General features: G+C 37.2%; 1 protein-coding gene across 1 annotated transcript in view; it reads left to right on the forward strand.

Moving 5' to 3' along the window:
• LOC126204436 (uncharacterized) overlaps positions 1-20199 on the forward strand; it is a 384821-nt gene that overhangs the window by 332703 nt on the left and 31919 nt on the right. The window contains exons 31-36 of the mRNA XM_049938825.1: positions 546-705; positions 839-1041; positions 6268-6533; positions 7045-7265; positions 15788-15964; positions 19572-19773. Of these exons, the coding sequence (XP_049794782.1) occupies positions 546-705; positions 839-1041; positions 6268-6533; positions 7045-7265; positions 15788-15964; positions 19572-19773 (1229 nt within the window). The remainder of the gene's footprint in view (positions 1-545; positions 706-838; positions 1042-6267; positions 6534-7044; positions 7266-15787; positions 15965-19571; positions 19774-20199) is intronic.

The raw sequence follows: 20199 nt of genomic DNA on the forward strand, positions 1-20199 counted from the left end.
TTTTTATGCTTTCTGAAATTTAACTTGTGTCCTATTAGGACTTCTTTAGCAAAGAAAAAGGCTTCATCTTGTTCTGGAAGGTATTGTTTTGAAGCTAAGTAAAAAGGAAAACTTGAATCTGAAATCTTCAATTTGTTGGGTTAAAAGCACAAACTTTATTGATTAACTAATATCCAGTTCCTCTAGTAAATATGTCACAGTTCGTGTCAGTGTTTCAAGAGTTTAAAAATAATGTGAGAAGACTTCAAATGTCAGGAAGGAGTAATTGCATATCATTATACATTAATTGTAAATAACGTCTATTGATACAGTTTTGTTAAGAAACTGTATGAGCAGTATGCAGACTACACTGAAACATTTTAGCAACAGTGTTAATGATTTTTGGGTGAATATTAATCATTAAAAGTCAGAAGTGTTTCTGGCACCATGTAATCTTTTTGAAAGTGGAATCTTTCTTAAAAATTGTCTCCACCAACTTCAAATAAGTTTCTTTTTTTCTGAAAATTGGCTAATATTAACCCAGGAATTGTCATGTTTTCTTCCAGCAAATGTAACATGGAGATGGTAGAACTATTGCCACTAGACCAGCAGGATGATATAGATTACGTCAAAACCTTGCTTCAAGAATTTAAAGAAAAGACAGGATCACTTATAGCAGCAGATCTTCTAAACACATGGCCTCAGCCAACCAGCAAATTCATAAAGGTATGTAACCTCTCACTTTGTACTAAGTGAGTACAGTGTTTAAGAAATGTTTTAAGTTCTCAAAGCGATTTTGCTGTCGTATAAAGGATTCTCACAGTTTATGTTAATCTTAGTTTTTCTGTCTTGCTGTTAGGTGTTCCCGTATGAATATCAGAGAGCTTTGCGACAACTAGCTGAGGAAAAGAAGGCAGCTCAACCACTGGTAAATGGAGTAACAGAGCAGGCTGCTCCAGCAGCTGTTCCCACTGATGGTGGAAAAGTGCGTGACATTGAAGAAGCCATTGCTGATGGTGCAATGGAAAAGAAGCGTTTGGACATGATACTGGATAAAACTCGGTGAGCTAGCCTTTCGTCCCCTCTAACAGTATGAGGGTATGTCGATAAACAAAATATGCCCTACTGTTGTGCTAACAATCCCAGAGAATGTCACAGGAGATTGTCTTCGTAAAAAATATATAACAGAGGGAAACATTCCACGTGGAAAAAATATATCTAAAAAGAAAGAAAGTGATGAGGCTTACCAAACAAAAGCGCTGGCAGGTCGATAGACATACAAACAAACACAAACATACACACAAAATTCTAGCTTACACAACAAACGGTTGCTTCGTCAGGAAAGAGGGAAGGAGAGGGAAAGATGAAAGGAAGTGGGTTTTAAGGGAGAGGGTAAGGAGTCATTCCAATCCCGGGAGCGGAAAGACTTACCTTAGGGGGAAAAAAGGACGGGTATACACTCGCGCGCACACTCACACACACACACACACATATCCATCCGCATATACACAGACACAAGCAGACATTTGTAAAGGCAAAGCTTTGCCTTTAGAAATGTCTGCTTGTGTCTGTGTATATGCGGATGGATATGTGTGTGTGTGCGAGTGTATACCCGTCCTTTTTTCCCCCTAAGGTAAGTCTTTCCGCTCCTGGGATTGGAATGACTCCTTACCCTCTCCCTTAAAACCCACTTCCTTTCATCTTTCCCTCTCCTTCCCTCTTTCCTGACGAAGCAACCGTTTGTTGCGAAAGCTAGAATTTTGTGTGTATGTTTGTGTTTGTTTGTGTGTCTATCGACCTACCAGCGCTTTTGTTTGGTAAGTCTCATCACTTTCTCTCTCTCTCTCTCTCTCTCTCTCTCTCTCTCTCTCTCTCTATATATATATATATATATATATATATATATATATATATATATATATATATATATATAACTTTGAACAAATTGATGTTGGCGGTGGATGTGTGGTTCAATAAGATTAGGCGTAATTTCTCTGAGGGGTGGTGTGCTTGGCTGATTTAGCCCCTTGAAACTATTTTCTGGTTTTATCCAAGTTCCATTGTCTAAAGAAATTACCTAAGAACACTTGCTCACCAAAAGGAGTATATTTGCCAAGCAATAGTACACATACCGATCACAATGCTCCAAAGAGTCAATTGGAACTCCAGACTTTGGATAAATTAGTGTAAATCAGGCAATATGGACAGTCATTTGGTGGATGTCATTTTTTTTAAAAATGTAAAACTGTGCAGCATTCTTCATAGGGATAACAACTGCTGGTCTACTCACATGAATAGTTACTGCCAAACTGTGGCTAATCACAAACTCTGCCACCAAACTGTTGAACAGTTTGGACACAACACCACCAAGTAGTTCAGTAGTTGCTTCAGTATCCAAATCACTTTGATTCTCCCTGCAGCACCAGATCCTCTGAATTACTCACATGGGAACTGTTCTTCCAGCATATTTATTTTGAGAAGAATGGGTACTCTAGTAAGGAAATTCAGAGTTTTGCGACCGAATAACAGGAGGCCTAAGGACAACGACAGTACACAGCGATGGAAGAACACGGTTTCTCTTCCGTTCATCAAAAAAGTAACGGATCAAATTGGCAAGATTTTAAGGAAACAAAGTTCGACCAGTTTTCAGACCAAGCACTTCATTCCATTAAGGATAAACGTCCTCCTCTGTCTGCAAGTCGTGTATACAAAATTCCATGTACATGTGGTAGGGTCTACATTGGAACTACAAAGAGAAGTGTGAATACATGGTTGAAGGAACATAAAAGTTTTTGCTGACTAGGGAACACAGACAAGTCAGCTGTGGCGGAACATGCTCTTGAGTCGGGTGATCACGCAGTGAAATTTTCAGAAACTGAAGTTTTATGTACTATGACGAACTATTATCCATGGCTATATAAAGAAGCCATAGAAATATTTAAACATGGGGATAATTTTAACAGAGAAGAAAAAGCTATGAAACTCAGCGATGTATGGACAGTAGCACTACAGAATCAATGAGAAGTTTTTTTTCTTTGATGTACTATGATCGATAGTTATATTTTATCCTTGACAAGGTTTATCTCCGCTATCATGTGAAATACAGACCACACCCACTTTCCACGGTATTTAGGCTATTCTTCGACGTCAGACTCATGTCGGCAAGACTCAGCACAGCCAGGAGCACCTCGAAAGATGTCCAATGTAGCTTTGGACAAAACGTCAGGGACAGAAGAGTTCCATGGACCAAGGCCATACAACCCAGTAGAATTCTTGGCAGCAAAATACAGAATGATTCTCATATCTCAATGTACAGTTGACTCTAAACTTCAGTGTACAGTTTTGTTTTCTGAAACAGATGGCACTGCTGTATGTGATTAAGATGATGCTGTCATTATAAGCTATGGTTGCAGAGTTAGACCGACCAACATTGCACTCTGACATAAGTGCAAAAACTATCATGAAATCATGTTACCAGCTCATGCATCAAAGTTACTAACAAGAATAATATACAGAAGAATGCAAAAGGAAATAAAGTGTAAGCCATGTGGTGATCAGTTTGGCTTTAGGAAAGGTAAAGGCACGAGAGCAGTCATTCTGATGCTGTGCTTGGTCATGGAAGGAAGCTTAAGAAATGTCAGGACATCTTTATAGGATTTGCCAACCTAGAATAAATGTTTGACATTGTAAATTGGTGGAAGATGTTCAGAACTCTCAGAAAAATAAGTACAAGCTGTAGGGAGACACAGCTAATGTATAAAACATACACAAACCAAGGGGCGACAATAGGAATGGACGACCAAGAACAAAATCCTCAGGTTTGTAGTATGTAAAACAGGGATGCAGTCTTTCACACACACACACACACACACACACACACACACACACACACACACACTCACTTTCAGTGTATGTGAAGATGGCGCAATGATAGAAATAAAAGAAAAGCTGAAGAGTGGGATCAAAAGGAGGGTTAACGAACATCAATGATAAGATTTGATGCTGACACTGCCATACTCAGTGAAATTTGAGGAGGACCACAGTACCTGTTGAATGCAATGAACAGTCTTAAATAGTATAAAACAGGGTATGAGGCTGAACAGAAGAAAGATGGAAGTAAAGAAGAACAGCAGAGATGAGATTGGTGATAAACTTGACCTTTAAATTGGTGACTGTGAAGCAGACAAAATGCAAGAAATCTTCCACCTTGGAAGCAAAACAACAATGACTGACAAAACAATAAGGACAAAGTAACCAAAAAGGTCCACTAGTATCAAGTATTGGCCTTAAATTGGGGAAGAAATATATGAGAAGCAGTGTGTGGGCAGAGCATTCTGCACCAGTGACTTGTGGACTGTTAGAAAGCAGAAAAAGAAGAGAATTAAGAATCTGAAATGCACTGCTGTAGAAAAGTGTTGAAAATTGTATGGGCTGATAGAGACTGGGAAGGTTCCCTCCACAGAATCAGCAAAGAAAGCAGCATTTGGAAAACACTGAACAGAAAAGTGACAGGATGAAAGGATATAAGGGAATAAGTTCTGTGGTTGCAAAGAGAACTGTAGAGGGTAAAAACTGTTGGGAAAGACAAACTGGAATACATTCAACAAATAATAGAGGATGCTGGATGCAAGTGCAAATTTGAGGTGAAGAGGTTAGCACAGGGGAGAAAGTCTTGACGTGCTGCATCAAACAAGCCATGAGACTGGTGGATGTATAAAACAGGTCTTGCGTCTGGGTCATCCACAGAGGAATGACCTATGGACCTATGTGGTACATGGTTGGGAGTGGGGTTGCCAGTTGCAGGAACAAGGATATTGCACAAATTGTGTGGTATACAGAAATTTATTGTGCTAAGGAAGGACAGTTCAAATGTATACTATAAGAACAGAATAAAATCCTGGAATTATCTTAAAATCACATGGGAGTGGGGTTGCCAGTTGCAGGAACAAGGATATTGCACAAATTGTGTGGTATACAGAAATTTATTGTGCTAAGGAAGGACAGTTCAAATGTATACTATAAGAACAGAATAAAATCCTGGAATTATCTTAAAATCACATGATACATGCAGGCGATGGTTCTTGAGGAATATGTGACAGGAAACTAAATAAATTACACAAAAAGAGTTCTTGGCAAGACATATTTTAACACTGAATATAAATTTAAGTGTTACAAAGCCTTTCCTGAAGGTATCTGTGTGGAGTGTAGTCTGTACAGAAGTAAAATGTGGACAATTAACAGTTCAGGCAAAACAGAATAAAAACATTTCACATGTGGTGCTACATAACAATTTTAAAGAGTAGTTGGATAGATTGAATAACTAATGAGGAAGCAGCAACAATATGAAAAGGGTAGTTGTTGCTCATCACACAGAGGTGGTGTTGAGTCAGACAGGCACAAGGCACAGTGAAAAAGACTGCTAAACATTTAAGCTTTTGGGCAGTATGCACCCCCTCCCCTTCCCTCCACACACACACACACACACACACACACACACAAAGCTTACATGTTGAGCAGTCTTTTCCACTGTGCTTGTCAGCAACTCAGTGCTTCTTATGTATTGAGTAGCAATCTATCATTTTCATACTATTGTTAATCCCATCCATGATTTTCCATTGTTTAAGGAAGAAAGGATGAAACTGTGGAGAAAATATTCTTATGAGACACTTGATGAAAAGAAAGGGGCAGTTGGTTGACCCATCATTTAAAATCAAGAAATTGTCAGTTTGAGTAGCCCAGTCTTAATGCGCATGTGCGAATGAGGGGGAAGGTGTGAAGGCCAAGGCTTGACTACTGTAAACAGATACAAATTTATGGAAATTTCAGTAGTTAAGCAGAGATGATGAAAAATCTTGCACAGAGTAGGCTAACTACATTAAATCAGTTTTCAGACTGAAGATGACAACAGTGACGATGAAAACATAAAATTTTGATTATTTATTTACCTATATTTTGCAGTGGGGTAGGGGATTTCCAATAATTGTATGTGCAGCTTGTCTTCTTTCCATGCACCTACAAAGTAAATGGCACTCATTAAAATGAGAACCAAATATTCTGATGGGCAAAATGTACTTAAGGCTAATTTTAAAGCTAAGTAGTGTCTTCTTAGGTATGTTGGCCTGAAAAGTGGTTTCACACATGTGACTACCATTAAGTGGTTTCTGAATATAGCATCGCATTCTTTGGCATGAATTTTAGAAAGTGTGTGTGTGTGTGTGTGTGTGTGTGTGTGTGTGTGTGTGTGTGTGTGTAGCAGTGTTCCAATTTAAGAATGCATTTCTCTTTCAGAGGGTTTGTCAAATACAAACGAGAAACTGGTATGTACCGCCCAGCTGAAAAACGTCAGAAGGACTGGGAGGAAATTTACAACTTTGCCCATGTGCGTAAAGGTTTGCGTGTGCAGGCTGCTCGCTGCATGGAATGCGGTGTACCTTTTTGCCAGAGCTCTCATGGCTGCCCTCTTGGTAATATCATTCCAAAGTGGAATGATCTAATTTTTCAGTCCAACTGGCGTGAAGCTCTCAATCAACTTCTACAAACCAACAATTTCCCAGGTGAAGAGTTATTTCATAGTGGCTCGATTTTATTTTTTAAGAAATCTCATTGAAGTGTTTCTGTACATGCAATATTCTGTAACAGGAATGGTTGAATATGTCTGTTGCTATTCTTCATTGATTCCATAGCAATTTCTTTTTCTCTTAAAGTTTTGGGAATTGGAATAGAACAAAAATTGTGTGGTTTCTTTTTAACAAATGTGAAATGGTTTGAAGATGAGTTTTTCAAGACTCTTGGTGTCATTTGATAAAATTATTTTTGATAAAATTACTGCTTCACCTTATGAAGATATGAATACCATTATTTTCCCAGTTAGCACTAAAATTTTTGTATAGGATTGTTATCCAATAGATTTTTTCCAGTTTTGTCACGATGCTTTGTGTTGCTTGAATTTAAATTGGTAGAAGATAATTTTTGTATATAGTTACTTTTAAATTGTGAATAACAATAATAGTTATTAACAGCACCAATAGCAGCTCAGTCAACACTGTGTTGTTTCGTGCATTTCAGAATTCACTGGAAGGGTGTGCCCTGCACCATGTGAAGGTGCTTGTGTGCTAGGTATTAGTGAACCACCTGTGACAATAAAGAACATAGAGTGTGCAATCATTGATCATGCATTTGAGCAAGGTTGGATTCGAGCTGAGCCACCAGCTTTCCGATCTGGGAAGAAAGTAGCTGTTGTTGGATCTGGTCCCTCTGGACTTGCAGCAGCTCATCAGTTGAACAAGGTTGGTTTTGCATTTTAACTGTACTCCTTAATAATCAAACCAATTTACCTTCTGCGTAGCTGTCTCACAAAATCCTTCTGTGTAGCTGTCTCACAAAATCATTATAATCCTTCAAGCATGTGCGATGGCATTGGGTAGCAGCCACCTCACGGTGTTGGGGGTATATGTTGTCAATGATTCGATGTGCATACAGCATCTCTGCCTCAGTAATTAATGAGACCAGTACTAGGTGGTAGTGTGATATTTTCCATTAGCCTTTCTTTATACAAAGGTTTCATATTTTTATTGCGTGCATCAAATTCTTAAACATGGTTTATGTTTGTTGTAGTTTATCACAAATGGGCTGCATAGGTTGGGTTAATTGACAGTGAAATTGTGAAACTTTTGATTGAATGTGAAAATGGAGATTAGTTTATTCTTGCACTATCAAAGGGATTGTGGAACTTACAGATGCGTCATCTGAATGGAAGGAAATCAGAAATAGTTCTGCTCCCAAAATAATAATGAAGGCAGACTGAAACAGAGAATTCATGCTACAGAAATATTGCTAACTTAATTTGAACTGAATTTTTGTGAGAACGTAAGTTTATTCCCACATAAAATTAGCCTGAAATGTTTTATATAATGAAGGTGGAGACATTTTATTTATTTTAAAGGGGGGGGGGGGAGGGGCTGGCTGCAAAGAAGAACCATCATGCAGATGCAAGACTTGACCAGAAAACCCTTGTTCCTGTATTGTGCCCTCTGTAGGCTTTCATACTTGAAGAGCACACATAATTTCATAACTTTATTATGTTAAAACTGCAACAGAGGAGCTACTCATAGTTACATATCATATTAACCTTTGTTCGCAATACTTTTTGCAGAATGGTAAACATATAGCATTTTCAGTGTAGACAGCATTCAATACACAAATCATAAGATAAATACAATGAAAGTTCCACAGTGTGACCTGTCAGGTAAAATGCTGTAGTTATACGTGAAGAGTAACCATAGATAGCATTTGTATTGTTGCAAACTGATTTAAATTGTTCACTTCCTTGAAACTGCTGTCCAGTTTTATTTCCACAAATTCTTAATTTTCTTGTGTGTCTACTTTCGCAGAGTGCTTCAGATGATTCACCAAAAGTAAATTGAAGGCCTTCCTTCATTTCATATATGAAATTTGCTGTATTAAAATAACTTTCGGAAACTAGTGTGCCACACTCAATATACACAGTAAGGCTGTCGCAGTGAAATGAATATCAGTGTGCCAAGAAGTAGGGTCATATGGGGTGGGTTGGATTACTTCATTTCTTTCAGTGGCTAGGAGAAACAATGTAATGATTGAGATGTTATTACACAAACAGTTGTTAATTGTAACTGAGTCAGCTAATCATGATTTGATAGTTCTATTCCATAAGTGTGTGAAGTGGTCCAATGTGATAGATCACGTGTGACATTGTATTCTGCAGACTATCATCTTTTTGCCCTAAATCTGTAAATGGAAAATGGAATACAGAGTAGTTTTTTTTTTTGGTAGGGTTATTGACAATGTGCTTGTACATCCAAGAAATTCAGTGTGAATGTAGAAATTCCCTTCATATGTGATTCTCATCCACTCCAATATTTCTAGAATGATAGCCATTTCATTGAGAAAGAACCCAGAGCTAGCAGTCTTATTGTTAGATAACATTCCTATGTGACTCAGGCTAATCTGTGGCTTTATTTTTCTCTCCACCTGTTTAAGAAGAATGTGTTATGGTTTTTCCCCTTCTGTTTTGAATATGTACTACATGAAGAGGGAGCAGACAGAGATTGATAGGATAGATACTAAAAAATTTGCATCTTAATTAGGAAAACTGGGAGGAAGCACAGATTTGAGTTGAATATTGGTTGCAAAGGTAGGTCGCTTCAGTGCTTTCATTTAATATACTGTCAGCAGTTCTGCTTTATTATGGAATAAAGTTCCATGATAACATTCTTTTGGTTGCTCAGATCACACCAACCTGTGCCTACTGCCCTGCATTCAAGTGTGAGTGCGGTGTAGTCTGTTTGATCCTGGATCACTTTATTTTTTAATGAATAATCACCATTGCGGAATGTACAGCTGCATGACACTTTTTACATAAAATCTGATGTAGACACATTTCATGTGTCGAATATATATTTAGATGTGCCAAAATTAAAGCCAGTAGGCATCTGCATTACAAATGCTGAGCCTCCTAGTGATAGGTTAGGTAGTTAATATTGCAACAAAAACCTTCAAGCCTACATTAAAGATTTAATATTACTTAGATAGGGCCACTGACAGTCACATCACTCACTCTGAATACAAAGTGCTGTGGTTGCTTGATTGCTCCCTTACACCCCCTCTCCCCCTCCTTCCTCTCCCCCTCTCCCCCCCCCCCCACCTCCCTCTTTGTAGCTGCTGTTAATGGGTCCTGAATTGACTTTCATCTTCTAAGTATTGTAACTTTCTTTGCATGCTTTGTGGTTCTTTAGTGGTCACATGGGTGAGGAACACATGTGGTTAATGGGCAGAGAATACAGATATTAATTTATTCTACATCTAATATCAAATACTAAAAGTAATACATAACTTTGTTTGCTGTAGTTGCAGCGTCAGTTGCTAACAGTAGATTTGAATGTTGAAATACATACAGATGCAAAGTTTTGCTTTCCAGTCAGTATTCAGAAAAATGATATGATGACTATTCCATAGATGGTGAGCCCTGAGCACTATTAAAGTCTGTAAATGTTATGAAATGCCAGACACATAAAATGGGATCTGTGCATCAAAGTTTGAACTCGAGTAGACCCACCACTGGAGCTCCAGAGAGGTTATGCTTGCATGTCATTGGCAGTGGCATAAGTGTTTGTGATAGTGCCCTCGTGCCATGATGGTGGCTGTGTGAAACATGTCAGCATGCCTGGCGACACATGAACCACACCAAGAAAGCTTCTTTTCAATATTAGTTTTACTGAAACTGTAAGGCTGGCACAATAAAAGAGTAACAATTTCAAATGTCAAATAATATTCAACTTAAATTCATACTCAAATCTCTCTTCAGTTCTGAAAATAACATGAAACAGTTCCCATTTCAGCACTGTTGTGAAGTTGCCTTTTCTTTGTTCGCAAGGTTGTCAGTGGACTAGAATCCAGTCATACTCTCAACACTGGGAATTATCTTCTTATTTCTCACCTTCCACTAGATTCACAGTGTGTCTTCCAAGATAGATGTTGATTACTTAGCTTTAAGTAAAATTCTCTTAACTTTTCTTTTCAATATAAACCAGGGTGTATACGCCCCGGGATGAGAGAGATTCGGGAAAAACCTGGGAATTTTTTAGAATTCCGGGAATTTTTCATTGTTTTAGTTTTCAGTTAAATTTTTGAAATTTTGACTGGTAAGAACCGATACTCTAACAATGGATATTAGTGTATACCGCTATTGCAGAATAATACTTCAACAATAAAAAATAATGAGAGGAAAAAAAAACAAAAATAACTTAAATTGCAAAGAGAATGCACCATATACAAAGACGACACACAGTGCTCATGCAGGTGTCTGCCAACAGCAAAATGTGTCAAAGGCTTTAGGAAGACTATGCAATGCTTAATAACAACAATGAGCGTGAAGTCACAACTGTTTACATTAAATTCGTTTTAGAGTTACGAGCGGGCTCGTGCGCATGCACAGTTGAGTCACGTTTGAGTTGTAGATTCTCCTGCTTCTGGCTACAGGAATGTGGCTCTTGGCTGTGAAAGCAGTTGCAGCAAGCAGCTAGATGCTACCGGGAAAATGGGGTGCCAAATTCATATTCTTGAGGAAAAGAACTTCTTTCACAAAGCACCTAGCATCCAGCGCATATTTATCTATCGATTATTCATATGAGTTTGAAACGCTTCCCTGTTGGTTTTTGAACATTTTTGAACACATTTTAAGTTGATTTTTGAATGAATCGTAAGTTGATTTTTGAATGCGTGATGTCTGTATCTGGAGAATCGTCGTGGTGTCTAGAAATAAACTTTCCGCTGACAAAAGGGGACGGGGCTATACGAGCTGAGCGGAGTAAAGCCGAATGGATGAATGCCAATCGCTGTCTGATTATGTGGTTGATTGGGTTTGCGAATGATCAGCATTGTTATAATTACTAGAGAAATCTACAGATTCAGACTACCAGAATGGAAATAAACGACTGACAGGAAAAACAGGTGAGAAAGATTACGTATTATCTTCACAGTATATACAAGAAAATGAAATTTTGACAGAAAATTTTTGGCCAGATCACTATACTAGTAAGGACCAGTTGTACAGTCCCTGGCTAGCAGCCGCTTAAGTTCTATTTTGGAAGTAACGTGGAAAACATGTTGTACGAACACGTAATAGCGCCTAACCGGAAAATAATCGTGGGATAACTAAATCTGTTATCCTGGCAGGGTTAGTGAAGTTAATCGGCGAACAAATTTTGACAATGGCAGGAATAGCTACAGTATTGGTGATAACAAGATTGTTTGTTGGAATGAGGAAGGAGAAGAAACTGGGACATCACACAAATTATGGAAGAATAAGATGATTCCAAATTTATAAAAAAATTTTGTAATACTACTTTTCGATCTAGTATTTGAAAAACTGACGCATATGAATGAAATGTGAAACTATTTCCTAACATAAAGCTTTATGTTTGTAGTAGGCCTAATAGGTATTTGATACTGGTACTTCGTGAATTATATTCTGTCTTGTTATAAACAGTCTCGTTTATGTGGTGTGTGTTTCAAAATTGCCGCAATGTTAGAAAGGCCTATTTTGTTTTATCTAGCAGACAGTGACAAAATAGATATAATCAGATCAAGAAACCACACCAGTCTTGGGTATAATTTGTGTTAACAGCTTGTTCAGTATTAGAAAATAACATTTCGATTTTTCATGTAGCAAAACGTTTGACAAACAAGGTAACAGATCCTTTCACAGAAAGGAAAGCACGCCATGTAAATCTGTAGCAAGATTAGACAGGAAAATAAATAAATAAATAAAATAAAAAACATTGCTAGGAGCTAAGGATTGAAGAAATGTGTAATTTATTGCTTATCTCTTCTCTCTATTGGTTTTACGTATCCTATATTTAATTTTATATCACACAAAACAGCAAGTTATTAGCTAATACACAATAAAGAGTGCAAATTTTACCAGCCAATAGGCAATGAAGAGTGCAAATTTTCTGGAGAGTTCTTGTTCTCCCAATTACAAATAATCCTATCCACTATTAAAGTCGAGATTTTTTTTTTTTTTAATTGGGCAGGCTGTCAAACTGGCCGACTGTGAGCAGGGGAGGCACCACAGGACATTTCAATTTCCACTATCCTGAATATAATTTGATGGCATCCATTAAAAAATATACACGTTTTAATTCCACAGAGCGAAATACAGTGACATGTGACAGAAGAATGCTTTATGATGAGGCGTGGCACAGCACTTTGGCACACTTAAGACCAAATTATATGTCTTAACATCTCCTTGAACACATGTGTTTTATGTTTCAGACTTTTCAGAAAGATATGTGCTACAAGATGAACATATTTTTGAAAATTCGATTTTTTTTTTAGTATTGACCCAGTTCGCAAATATCGTAGATCCGGGGCTGATGCGCAGAGCAGTTCGAGTTATAGTGGGTAGTCTCTACGTGACCAGTATTTACATTTAATGATTTTGCTGTTTCCCCCTCATTTACTCTCACGTCAAATGAAAACAAAACGGATGTCTGTGGCCGGGAGCTATGAAGTGAATTAAAATGCATTCACATAATCACGGAAGGCTAAAATATGTCACTAGTTTCAGATTTTATTTTATTTCCACTTTTCTGACAGTCAAGGATTAATCACCTTGCACAACAATGAAGTTTTTTTGTCTGTTTGCTAAAGAAATTTGACTTTTATAAACTTTTTCCGCAGAGGCACTGAATGTATTTGAAACGAAATGTTTAATTACACAGTACTGGCTAGTTTCAACTGTTCGCTGCATTTCAAGTGCACATTTTCATTTTCTAGCACATATGGTATTTTGCCATAATAAAGAACCAAACATGATACATAATACAGTACTGGTGCTCCAAGACAATTTACATCCCGAAAACAACACTGAAAAGCTTAATATCAGGTCAAGGTCTACTTCATTGGGAATCTGGACATATGAATGTGCACTTAAGTATGCACTTTAAATGTGCACATTTTAGTATGGGTCATGAAATTCCAATGGTCTTGGAGTATCTTCTGACATCTTGTTTCTTTTATGACATAATGTATGATCTTTTATTATTTTACACATACACATACATACGGGCTTCCTACATCATGATAGCTGCGCAAACGCGGTGTCGCCTGTTATCTGCGCTCACTGGCAACTGCTGAAACGGACCCATTTCTAACAGGTCGTGGGAAAATATTGTGAATGGTGGTTTGAAAAGTGTTACTTTAAAGGTAAATATCCTTTTATGTAAGTTGAACTGTGTGCGAGGACGTACCATTAATTTATTAAATCACAGAGCATTTGACTCTCATACTCTTTGATGACGGGCCATTTAAAATAATTTCGAACCCTGAAGATCAGACGTTTGTCATTATTAAACATTTTACTGGCACATTTGTGTGATATATCTTAAATGTAACATGCGCAAAAAAGATCAACATTTTAAGCGAAAGCTTAGCTTCTCTTGCAGCTTATTAATCTTGGAGACAAGTATTATATGTGAAAGCTTTGCTTTTATTGTAGCAACACTATGTATATTAATTTAAACTACTAACTTTCCCTGTTCGTGTGTTTGTGCTACTTAACAGTGATGTAGCTGTTGGTTGACTACATCATGTGTTCTATGCTCTGAATATCCTCTGTCATTGGCTGGTGAGATCACGTGACATAGGCTATGACTGGCTTACAAACACACATCGCTATCTCGATTTCAATGATTCGGAAAGTAACATGCGGTGTTTGGTGGAATTCCAATGTAGACTTTTGTAATATGAAAATACGCAGCGTATGTGTTGCTGCACATCAAAGATATTTCAAAAACGGAACCATTCAAAGGATTGATGAGGGATAATATACTGTCACTTAACATGGAAAACGCATGTTTTCACCCGGCAGAAAGTGTATTTTTAACCGGAAATCAGGGAAAAATCCGTGATTCCCCCCCCCCCCCCCCTCCCCGCCACCCTCCCTCCCCTTATCCACGTATACACCCTGTAAACAGAAATTTCTACCAGAAATGATCAACAACATGAAAAAGTCTTTTGTTATCTTTACCATATAAAGAGAGATATTCTGAAATATATACTGAGAGAACTCAGAAGATTAACTTAGCCACATTCTTGTCCTTTAATGTAGCATAAATGAAGATTACATCATTATGTGATATAAGGGCACTGGAGACACACGTGATCAAAATTGATGAAAGTGGTTGATATTATTTTGTCTAGTGTCACAGTTTCGTGCACAATGAATATAGCCATGCAGATCTCGCTTGGATGCTGCAAAGTTGCGCTGTGCACGCACACAATGTACTTTTTGCCCACCATTATTCTTCAATCTACATTGTGATGTAGGTGCCTGACTTGTTCACTTAGCCATTTGAAAGGCACACACATATGTTGGGTCATACCGTACAACTGCTTGCCTACATGTGAGTAAGTGACTGAGTGAAGCTGAGTTGCATGAAAAGTGAGTGATGGGGAACAAAATCCATTCTTAGAAAAGACAGCTAACTTGGAAAAATATTTAATTTCTTTTTCGTCATTACTATGTAAAAACTAATCATGTTATTTCTGCCAATGTAAAATATATTTTACTATAATGTTAAATTTTGCTCAATGGAGCTCATTAACATGTCTTATTTTTTTACTTTAAAACATCCTCCAATCAGTCGAGAAAAACAACTAACAGTAATTATTGTTAAAAAGGCAGAAAACAGTGTGCATGCATCATTGGGCAGTTTGTCCTCTGAACATCTTTGGCCCTTGCAACAAGTGAAACAGGGGCCAGTCTATACTATGCAGCGAGTGAACGAATCACCATTGGACCGGTGGTGGTGGTGGTGGTGGTGGTGGTGGTGGTGGTGGTGGTGGTGGTGGCGGTGGTGGAAGCAGAACTAACTGCTTGTGAAAGAAAAAACAAGAAATTATTTAATAATAGTCCATTAGAACAAAAAATTGCAAAATTAGACATTATCTGTGATTGTGTCTCTGACAAGGGTATGAACAATAGTGTCAACAGTTTTGTGACCCTACAGGATGCTGCACTCAAGAAATTATATGCATAAGAAATACCAGAAGTTGTTGAGTGAGTGATTGGTGGATGAAATGAGAGATGCTGAAACTAAGAGAAATGATCAATATCTATGTATTGCACTTACTAACAAGCACAAAATATAGCTTTGTTTTTTACAAGTTGTAAGCCAGTCTTTGGATAAATTGTGTAAATAAATGTCAGACAGTAAAAGTTAAATGAAAGCAAGGAAGTAAACTGAAGTATATTCCTTTTTCTTCTTAGGCTGGTCATCTGGTGACTGTATTTGAAAGAAATGATCGCATTGGTGGTCTTCTCCAGTATGGCATCCCAACCATGAAATTGTCAAAGGAAGTTGTACAGCGCCGTGTCAATCTCTTGGCACAAGAGGGTGTTGAATTCAAGACAAACATAAATGTTGGCAAAGACATTTCAGCTAAGGTAATTACTTCACCGTCGCACTATAGCAAGAGTAGCATAAATTTAATTTACATGTAGTTGCTGCACTTTTTGTATGTGATGAGCTTCTTGCACAAGAAAATGATGGGATGTATATGTTTAAGATGTATTCAGTTTATGGTAATGGAAAAAATGAATTATAATGCCGTATTCATTGCAAGTGTGTTTTTTTTAACCTTGTGGCTGCTTCTTCATTTATTTAGTGAATTTGTCAATGTTCCCAGTATAGGAAACAGGCTATAACTGAATAATCATGTAATTAACCTACTAATCCAATGATTCTAGACCTGCATACATATTTTTTCTGTTGAGGGCATGTTCCCTGTAGTCTTTACAATTCCCCACTTTACCCAGAAGGCAGTGGATTTTGATTCATTTCCTTCATTGTTTGGTGTGACTAAACTGCATGCTCCTTTATCCTTCAGAGCATTGAGTTCACAGGATACTCTTCATCTTGCTCCTATGAATGGATAAAAACTTTGATGATATCAATCACAATAGACCAGGAGCAAATCTTTTTAGAACAAGGTTCTCTTACAAGTGGGAATGCTTTAGGAATTTTAATTAAAAAAAAAAAATAGGCAAAAATCTGAAATAAATAAAAAGAAAGACAACTTGATGAATTAGAAACTATGAAGAAAGATGAAAAGTTGAAGGGAAGAAGCATGTAATATATATATTGTGTACCTAAAGGCAAGAAGGCTGGAACTGGTGCAGGGATAATATTGCACAGAAGGTTTAAAATAAGTGCTTGTTGGATTAGAGAAGGACTTATTGTTATAAAGATCAATCAGGTAGATGCCATGGAAATATAGTAAAAGTTCATGCACCAGTCATATGAGAAATAAGAGGCAGAAAAGTCTCATAAATTGCTTCAAGAATCACTGAACATAATTTATAAATATGCTATTTAAATCTAACTAGACCTCAGTGCTAGAACTGGAAAAGTAGTAATGCCTAAATTAATTTGATCACTCAGTGAATGTTAATTAAATTCAGTGGAAAACTGTTGAGTCGGTGTACTTTCAATAACACCAGAATAATTAATTATATTTTCATACACATCTGTACAAACCTATACTTGGTAGTAGTGAGGTTTAGTCAGTAATAGATTGCAGCATTAAAAAGTGGGCTGGTATATTGATACTAGAGTTTTTTGGGGGAGGTACTGCAGCATTAAACGTGGACTGGTATATTGATACAAGGTGTTTTTGGGTGAGGCGTGTGCAGAGACAATCCACTATTTTCTCACAGGTAAAATTAAATTACTCAGGAGATAAATTTTAAAAGGAAGAAAATGTATGTAATAAAATGAATGAAAATAGCAAAATTTAGTTAAGTCTAAAAACAGACAAGTTTGAGATGGTTCAGAAGAAGATTAGACAGTATTATTAGGTGATTAACGGGTTATATAGAGCAGGACAATACTTCTTAAAATGGCTAATGAAGCACCTGGTGTAAAAACATACTGAAATAAATAAGACTAAAAATTTTAAATGAAGAATTTAATAACAGTGCGAGTTGAAAAGAAAATAATTTTAATATTGCTAAACAATAAGAAAATTGGTGACATTAAAAGGGGGATATCAGTAGTTAGGAGACTCAAGAAAAGCAGACTAAGCAAGTTGTTAACTGATTTAAGAGATACGAATATTAAATGGTGGAAGTGCAAAAATTGGGACTGGAAATTTATGAGAATTATAAACTCAAAATAAATGTATCAGTTGTTACAAATATATAAGTATCAATAGTGAAACAGCAGTATTTGGTATAAGTGATTGTGAAATCAATGAATTTCATAACATAAATATAGTAGATGTGCAGAATACCCTGGCTAAACATAAAAATAGAGATTTGTGTGACTTAAATAACATCTGTGGCTAAAAAATAGGCTTCATTAATAGTGTGTCCTAAAAACATTAATAAGGTGACTGAAAAAGTTGCCACACATACAGGCATGTCAATGTTAAATAATGCATACAAAGTATATGCATACATAATTAAATAAAAAATACAACCAATAGTACAAAGTAGTTGACAGAAAGAACATTTGTGATTCTAGAAAGGTGTCATCTTGTATTAATGCAATATTTAATTATGGCCTGAAAGTATTAGAATACTTATGAGAGGGTTAACAGACCAAAATTAGTGAAAATACTGGTGAAATGTGGAATTTCAAGAAATTTAATTAATACTTTTAAACCACAATTAAATGTCAGTCATTAACTATTATATCTAAAAATTGGCAAGCGACTTCTTTAATGTGGCTAAAATCACGAGAACAGAAACAGGACAGCCACAAATCTATAAATGTGGGCAACAATAAAACTATAGTATTTGTTAGTTAAAAAGCTCTCCTGTAAGTAGATAAAACAAAATGAAACAAAATATAAGATAGTGATAGTATGAAATTTTCACTGAATAAAATGAGACCAATGGCAACAATAGACCAGCAGGATTAAAACTGAAGTATGTGGATGTGAAATGCCAGTTTATTTCAGAAACACAGATTTAAGGGAAAAAGATACAGAAATACAACAAAAGAAATGACATCAGATAGCAAAGGCAGTGAGTCATCAACATGTACAAAAAACAAATCTGAATGAAAACTGCACTGGTTTTTGGAGGAATCCCCTTTCAGGTTAGTGTGTGTCCTCTCGCTCACCCCCCCCCCCCCCCCTTCCCACACACACCTATCAATCCCCCATGTTACTACTTTAGTGCAGTACATGAATTCACTGATTACGATGCCTACGTGTCTCATTCCTATCTCGTGCACCTACTGCCTGTCCTTCTACATTCCCATCTTACACCTGCCTCCTGCATTTTCCCACCCCTACCTCCTGCTGCCCGCATCTTATTTCCCTTAATCTGCTCCACCTGGCACAATCCACATGCAATACTGTATGCTAGTTGAAGAAAGAAAGAAAAGAACAGAAACAGCAGAAGTGATGTATTAGGTGCAAGTTTAATTAGCCAAATTAAGCATTCACATTCACAAATTTTGGAGATCACTTGTTTAAAGCAGTTTAAGGAAAGTTGTGAAAGAGTACCAACATAAATGGTTTCAACACCTAATGAGGAGGCCCTCTGAACATCAACTGTTGTAACTATTCAAATGTACAACAATAAGATAATGAGACTTGGAGGAGGAGGTGGAGGTGGAGGTGGAGAAAAGAAAAACAAAGAAAGAGAACTGAAGTTTTGTACAGGATTACCTGTGATAAACTGACACACTTGAGGACTTAGCAAGGTTGGGGCTACCACTCAATGAGGAATATGTAACTGGGGAAATGTGGCTCACTGACACACTTAAATTTTAGATCTTTGGTGCTATTGGAACCCATCAATATTTCTATATTGATGTTACTGAGCCCCTACTTCCTCAGTCCCTTTTGTCCCCTGCTCCTCCTGGACCCTTCAAAGGAACTGGTTCATCACAGCCTATGTTTGCAGAAACATACTTATATATGCCAGTTATTTTTTTATTAGTACTCTTAAATAATGTGTTTATTAATAGTTGGCACATACAGGTACATCAAATGAAGAGCAACATAAAGTTGTTGTTAATTCTTTGTTTCCTCTGCAGGATCTCTTGGAAGAATATGATGCATTATTGCTTTGCATGGGTGCAACATGGCCTCGTGACTTGCCCATTCCAGGGCGTCAGCTGAATGGCATTCACTTCGCTATGGAATTTTTGGAAGCATGGCAGAAACGTCAAATGGGTAACCAGCCGACAGAAGCAGCAGCTGCTCTTCTTGCAAAGGATAAGGATGTCATAGTTATAGGTGAGGTTTTTACACTCTGTCTGTGTGTGTGTGTGTGTGTGTGTGTGTGTGAGAGAGAGAGAGAGTGAGAGAGAGAGAGAGAGAGAGAGACAGCCAGCCAGCCATACAGTTTCCATAGTGATACCATGGTAGGAGTAAAAACTAAAGCATTGTGTGGTCGCCAGATGCATGAACAAGATAAAAAAGAATGTTACTGTTTTTCAGGCTATGGTGAGGGATAGTGTTGTCATATATTGGGAGAATTTTGGCAAACAGGCTATGACTACCATGTTTAAAAGTTAGCTCTATGAGCTTTCTATAAGGAACATATTGTGAATTAACTGATGCGTTACAGGGCAAGTCATTTCACACCTCACTTAATAATGGAATTAGTGGAAAAAGTTGTGATGGGTCGGCCTGCAACTGGAGTCTGACCCTGTTTTAATG

Source organism: Schistocerca nitens, chromosome 9 (assembly GCF_023898315.1).
Source record: "Schistocerca nitens isolate TAMUIC-IGC-003100 chromosome 9, iqSchNite1.1, whole genome shotgun sequence".
Classification (NCBI taxonomy): Eukaryota; Metazoa; Arthropoda; class Insecta; order Orthoptera; family Acrididae; genus Schistocerca; species Schistocerca nitens.